Source organism: Olea europaea, unplaced genomic scaffold (genome assembly GCF_002742605.1).
Source record: "Olea europaea var. sylvestris unplaced genomic scaffold, O_europaea_v1 scaffold2202, whole genome shotgun sequence".
NCBI lineage: Eukaryota > Viridiplantae > Streptophyta > Magnoliopsida > Lamiales > Oleaceae > Olea > Olea europaea.
In genome coordinates this window covers 47,338-54,274 of record NW_019240038.1, presented here as the reverse complement: position 1 = coordinate 54,274, position 6,937 = coordinate 47,338, and the positions used below count along the sequence as shown (strand labels likewise).

The 6,937-nt window shown below is 35.2% G+C and overlaps 1 protein-coding gene across 1 annotated transcript; it reads right to left on the bottom strand.

Annotated features, from left to right (window-relative positions):
* Positions 1–1,122: 1,122 nt before the first annotated feature.
* LOC111380737 (probable serine/threonine-protein kinase PBL21) lies at positions 1,123–6,338 on the bottom strand. The gene is made up of 5 exons (XM_023004369.1): positions 5,795–6,338; positions 5,434–5,603; positions 5,000–5,189; positions 3,786–4,177; positions 1,123–1,723 (listed from the first exon to the last, which is right to left on the bottom strand). Exons 1-5 carry the CDS (start codon positions 5,880–5,882, stop codon positions 1,496–1,498), a joined length of 1,068 nt encoding a protein of 355 aa, XP_022860137.1. The 5' UTR covers positions 5,883–6,338; the 3' UTR covers positions 1,123–1,495.
* Positions 6,339–6,937: the final 599 nt, after the last annotated feature.

Here is a 6,937-nt window from a genome sequence, read left to right as displayed (position 1 = left end):
ATTCTGACTCCATTAATAAATTCATGCATATGCATTAATTAGGGATAAGTTAGGTGATTTTGTACTACGTAACAATTACTATCTTGCTCGCTCATAAATTGACTCGAGTATTAAATTGTTTATCTTCAACTTGGATATTTTAATACATTATTATTTTAATCAAATTTATTGTAATATAAGACTATACCTAATAAATTGTTACAAACATGTTTTTCTAGAGTTAGAAATAGTAATAACGCGCTTATATATACATTACTATGAAAATATCTAGAAACTCGTCAATTTGTAAATTTTTAGTTCACACTACAGCAAGAAAAGACATTAATGACGCCAAGGGTCATCGAAGAAGGACTAACTTTTATGCTTCTCCCTTGCCCAGGTCAAAACATTCAAATTAAGATAACACTTTCAAAATAAGAATGTGTCAGTGATAACCAAAATATAAGACTTGTCCACGACTGAAAGTTATAAATTGTAAATCTGTCCTTGCAACCAATTTAAGCTGCAAATTTCTTAAGTAGTTGAAGAAAGCGATGCTAGAGCTGGCCAAGATGTTTACTGGTTTAGGATTAAGACACTCATTCTATTCTTGACACTTCTGAAAATCAACACCTTCAAAGATTTTAGAAAAGAAACTTTGACCAAAACATTCAAATGCTATTTTTAGTAATATGGACTTCAATGCTGCTATCAAAAATAAATAACCAAGACCCCTTTGTTTGAATCCCACTGTAGGGCTTGTTTCAGCTCGAATTCAAATTAATATGAATAGCTTCTACTAAAATTATTTATTGTTAAAATAAATTGATAATATTTTAAATAGAATTTGGGTCGTACTCCACGAACACAATGGTTGACACAACGGTTGACATAACATACACATGGGAAGGTCGACATTATTTTATTCGAGTGAGACCCACGCCTCAGTTGTGAGTGTGGTGTCATCTTTTGTGTCAACCATTATGTTTGTTTGGCATTTTTCCTTGTACTATTTGAAAAAAGTCAACATTATCATACAATCATTTTTTGCCACAACTTAATCTGTCATCCAAGATGTTATAAACATTTAGTAAAACAGCATTATTCTAATCACAACGATAAAACAAAGAAACCTTCTGGCTATTGTACTCATTAAAGGACCAATGGATTATATAGACTTTCTTTCCAAGGAAAAACAAATTATCCCAAAAAACTGTTAGCAGCACTTCACAAGATTTAACTGATCCCCCAAACAGTTTTTAACAATTATTTACAGTCGTGTAGCTACAAAAGATGTATAAAATTTTGAGCAACTTTTGAATAGCAATCAAATGAAAATGGATCACACATTACCACCTCTTCTCGTCATTTCTAACCTGATGGATAGATTGATGAGCACCCCCACTGACAGTTGTAAGTCGAGCTGATTGATATAAAAACTTCGAAGTTGAGCATTTTACAGAGCTCATCTTCTACTATCTAGTTTACCATCAATCTGTGATGGTGATGATGATGTTCAAGCGTGATATTCACCTTTATGAGAATCCGAGCTATCTGCTTGAGCAGCAAGGAATTCAAGTGCCATAACAATATCACTGATAAGAGGGCGGAAACTTGCTTGTTCCTGAAGACACATTGCTGTAATTGCAACTGCGTGGTGCAGACTTCGGACTGAAAAGCAACCTTCTAATAGAGGGTCCACTATTTGGACAAACATCCTCCGGTCCTTTAGAAAAGGACGAGACTGCAAGGAAAATAAAAATGTTCAGAAGAAAAGATTTTACATTTAAATCACTTAGCCCGTGTTGGATGGGCACTATTTGGCAAAAACAAAGGTTTGAATAGTGAATTTTTGGAGAATATGTGGTTAAAAAGTATGGAAAAATATTGTGTTTACGTCCCAAATAATTTATTACGTGAATGTGTGGTTGAAAATGAGTATGTAGAAAAAATAGTTTGAATAATGGCTGTCAAACAGGGGCTGAGTCCTAAGAAGGGATTTTCAGGTCTCCTTCTTAAGACTTAGTCGGGGTTTAGTGCTATCCCCTACTTAGTAGATATATTGGGAAATTGAGTACAATGGAGGGCATGATGGCCATAGCTCCCAAGTTTACATGGGCGAGTTGGGGTGGGGTTAATAATGCCTGTAACTATTCAAACTACCACAAACTTACCCCAAGCAATTTTATTTCCTATACTTAAATCGCAGACTGCCAATAGAACTATACAAGTGTAGCATTGGTCAATTTAGCTATCCTTTGAAAAAAGATTGAACTATGCCTGAACCCATTGGAAAATAAATAAATAAATAGTAATAATAATAAAAAGAAAAAAATCTGGTCTTGAAGTCCATTTCATTCCTAATAAAACTGAAAACGATCTCATGTAAAAATATGAGAAGACAGTATTCCAGTTTAAGGATTGTTGGCATTGGAGTCCCTACCTACATTTGAGCAAATTTGCCTACAATGGCTTTCATCCAAAAAAAGTAGTTAAATGACAGCAAAGACAATTTTACCTCCCATTTAAATAAGAAAAATATAAATTCAAAAAGTAAAAGAAGAAAGAAAATACAAGCAAATGAAAATGAAAAACTAACCCAGCCACCATTGACCCCTTCCCACACCCTTTGTCATCCCCTGTGCACACTGCTACATCCTACCCCATCCCTGGCCCTGAATGTTTCTTAGGTTAAAATGGCTTCCCAAGTTGGACCAAACCAGAAACTTAGGGTCTTCAATGAATACAAACGACATGGACACAGGGATCTCACATTCCTGGGGTAACTTCTTTTGTTAGTCAATTAGTGGGGCTGTGTTCCCTGCTATTTAATTGGCTTCCTGCTCCCAAGTCCCAAATAAGTGCCGTAGAAAGCAGTTAAACTCTTCCAATAAAACATTTTAGCTTAGCTTCCATAAACAATAATAAGGTGTCTCTACTAACCTGTATACGTACTTGAAAACATCTAAACCTCCATTTCTCAAAACATTTTAACACAAAAGTCCTAAATCTAATTGCACTGCAAATATCTTACCAAGAAACGACACAGAGATGAAAGTCGCACAAGTATGAATCATCTATGGCGCAGGGGTTCCCCAGCGGGGAAAGGACTTCCAAAAATGGATTTGTTAGAATGAAACATAAGGATCCATTCAGGCCTTTTTACACTCTTCTTTCCTATTCCTTTTTTGTTTAATTTATTTTAGTTGTTTGAACATTAGGTAAAAATTTTAGTTTCACTAAATAAAATGACAATTTTCAATGGAAACCATTTTATAGAGGCCTCTTGTGCTAAGAAAATAACTCCAACGGTTGGGTACTATGGTTACACTTCAATGTAAAATTCATCTGGTACAGGTCCATCAGTTATCCCCCACAATTCACTCAAGGTAATATTCATCTGTTACGGGTCTACATGAAAGATATTTCACTCTTGTAACTTCATCTCTATTTGAGGGATGAGAGTAGCATGTATAACAGATAAATTAGCATAGGTTACTTATATCCTACTCATTATAGCTATTTGACAGTTCCCGTCTTCAATGTAAAATTCATCTGGTACAGGTCCATCAGTTATCCCCCACAATTCACTCAAGGTAATATTCATCTGTTACGGGTCTACATGAAAGATATTTCACTCTTGTAACTTCATCTCTATTTGAGGGATGAGAGTAGCATGTATAACAGATAAATTAGCATAGGTTACTTATATCCTACTCATTATAGCTATTTGACAGTTCCCGTTAGTCCCCCCAGAAATATATTTCATATGGAGTTATCATGAACTAGAGGTTATAGAAACTCACCCATGCAACCAGGTTTTGCTCTCCTGGCTTCTTAGTGGTGTCAATAGCCCTGCGTCCAGTGATCAGCTCCAACATAACCACACCAAAGCTATAGATGTCAGATTTTAGAGTCAATTTCCCACTCATAGCATATTCAGGGGCACAGTATCCATATGTTCCCATCACTCGTGTTGAAACATGAGTGTTATCACCAACAGGTCCCAGTTTGGCAAGTCCAAAATCTGACAGCTTGGCATTGAAGTCACTATCTAACAATATGTTGGAAGATTTCAAATCACGATAAATGACAGGAGGATTCGCTTTGCAATGAAGATATTCAAGGCCATGAGCTGCACCAACAGCAATCTTCAGCCTTATGCTCCAACTAAGTGGCTCCTGACCAGACTTGATATCTGAGAATGGGAAGAAACACACTTCAATAAACATATATCTGAATAGCTGAGATAAAGCACATGTAGAAGACAAGTCAGATAAACAAAAATAAACTGTGCTCAAAATGTTTTCTTAATTCACAATTTGGTATTTATAGGCTTTTCTACTGTAGCCAAACTTTCTGATAGAAGAACAACATATATCATTCAGCATCTTGATTTGCTATAATAAGCCTAAAAAACATAAATCATTCAACCATTCACAACGGTGACTCAAAGGGCATCTTAGAGGAAAATTAGTTCAAATGTAGAGAGTAAGTTGCACGTCAGACTAGAAAAAACAAAAATTAGAAAATGAGCGGACCCCCCCCCCTCCCTCTCCCAGGGCAGAGAAAAGGAAAGATAAATTGGACAATAGGACACTAAGATGGATTAAGAAGAGATTCAAGTAATGATGTAGGGTCATCGTCGTTTTTCTTGTGTTAAGACTCATAACCAAGTTCAATCACCGGATTGGGGGAAAGATTACATGAATATTGAATGACACAAATGCAAAACCCCAAAGAGAATTCATGGGCTGCGAACTAATTGCCATTAGAATGAGGGAGTACCAACTCTTTCCAATGGATATTTTTATCAATGTTCAATGCCCTTGAGGCCTTAATAGGAATTAGCGAGGTGGGAAAGCTAGGCTTTCCTTTTAATCCGAGTTTATTTTGTTTTTGTGAACGGTGATATGCATCGCAGCATACTAGCCAAGTTTTTATTTTCATTTTGGTTAAAAGAAAAACAGAGAGAGAATTCAGACTCTTAATAAGGATATATATTATCATTAAGGATTACCAAAAAGATGATTCTCCAGGCTACCCATGGGCATGTATTCATAAACCAAGAGTCTCTGGTCACCATCAGCACAATAGCCAATCAAGTTCACAAGATTGGTATGATGCAGCAGACTTAACATCAGGACCTCTACAATGAACTCTTGATTCCCCTGAAGGCCTTCATGATTAAGTTGCTTGACAGCAACAATCTATTCATGAAAACCAAACAACCAGAATTACTTGAAGTGTCAATAACGTGAATAGCAAAATTACAAATTTCTCTCAATTGAACTCCCAAATTCCATATATCATCTATATTAGGACCAAAACTCTTTTAGCATTTTCGTATTACTAAAAAAAAAATATATAAAAAAAAAATAAAAGAATATATCATCATTTTGAAGGATATATTAACAAAATCCAAATTATAAGGTGAGAAAACAGAGAACTTGCCAGGCCAGACTCCAGACGGCCTTTGTAAACGCTTCCAAAACCACCTTCCCCAATCAAATTAGCATCCCTAAAATTCTGTGTCGCCATTGCAAGTTCCTTGAACTGGAAGCTACGGGCTACATTGCCTTCTTTACCTTTTGTTCTCACAGAATTCTCTTTTTTCTTACCCCCTACAAAATTTGATTTTACATAAATCAAAATCCCACATAAGAATATCGTCATATTTCAAAATTGTACATGTACTTATCATCTCAACAGTCTCAATTGATTAAAAGAAGAAAATATAAGCACGTTAAACAAAACCATTTCATTTACCAATTTATCCAGTACAAACATAAATCCATGGAGAACAATAAAGAACCTGAAGAACCAGTGTATCGAGGGGTCATGTCTTCTTCATAATCTCTGACATCCTTACGTCGAGGCCTCATGCAAGAAAAGCAACCCATCCTCTTTCAACCCCACTCAAAAATGATCCCCCGGAAACAAGAATATTCAGGTAAAGTCCTTATAGTAAACTGGAATCAATTATCCTAACTCAATCTACATAATTTTCTTAAATAAAGATTACAACACATCCAAATATCAAGAAACAAACAGAGTCAATAATAACAAAATTTGAGAGGGGGAACAGAAAACCAAGAATCCCTAATCCCAGATTAACAATGTATATTCAGCTCCACCCCCACACTCATAGATTTACTCGAAAACAAAACTTTCCATAACAGTGAGTAAATAAACACTCGGATATTTCTCAATTAGCTCTATATTTCTTTACATAGCCCCCTTCTTGCGCCACTTCCATCGGTAATTCCGCTTTATGGTCTTGGTCTTTCCTCTTTCTAGAAAAAAAAAATAATAAATCAATCCCTTTTCTTTCTATATGAATTTGTGGGCCGATTTGGGGAAATTGAATGCAACGAAATCACTTTGATAATTGGTGCCCGTCGCTATCATTCACAGCTTGCATTTAAACATTTGGGTAGAGAGGGAATTTAATAAATATGACCATATTGCCATTGATTGTAGCTGTTTATTACCAATCATGCCACTGTTGAAGCGACAAAAAGGGCACTGGTCCGGGCCGGCCGAGAAAAAAGAAATCGTTCACATGGGATTATTAGATTAGAATTTTGGCAATAGATTTTGTGTCTATTTATTACTTGTTTTTTATTTCATTTTTTTATTATTTTTTGAATCACTACAAATGGGGAAATAAAAATATTTTTTAATGCTTGTACTTTTTCCTTTTAATTATTATGCCTCTTGCAATAAAATAAAACAAAATCTAGTACTATTTATCTTATTATATCTCTTTTAAGTATGAATTAAGATAACGACAGACTCAACTAACTACTATACAAAATAGATTGACAATTTTCACGAGTTTTAAAGATGATTACGAGGAACTAAGAGATGGATCCAATGTCGAAACATGGTGGATGGATCTAATGTGCACAAATGATACTTATTCCCTGTTTTGCAAAGATTAAAATCAAATTTT

Excerpts from the sequence above, each read along its gene's own strand:
- LOC111380737 (XM_023004369.1), bottom strand. The coding sequence starts at position 5,882 with ATGGGTTGCTTTTCTTGCATGAGGCCTCGACGTAAGGATGTCAGAGAT. Across the intron at positions 5,190-5,433 it reads GCCGTCTGGAGTCTGGCCTG|ATTGTTGCTGTCAAGCAACT; the intron begins GCAAGTTCTCTG and ends TTTCATGAATAG. Across the intron at positions 4,178-4,999 it reads CCTGGAGAATCATCTTTTTG|ATATCAAGTCTGGTCAGGAG; the intron begins GTAATCCTTAAT and ends TCCCATTCTCAG.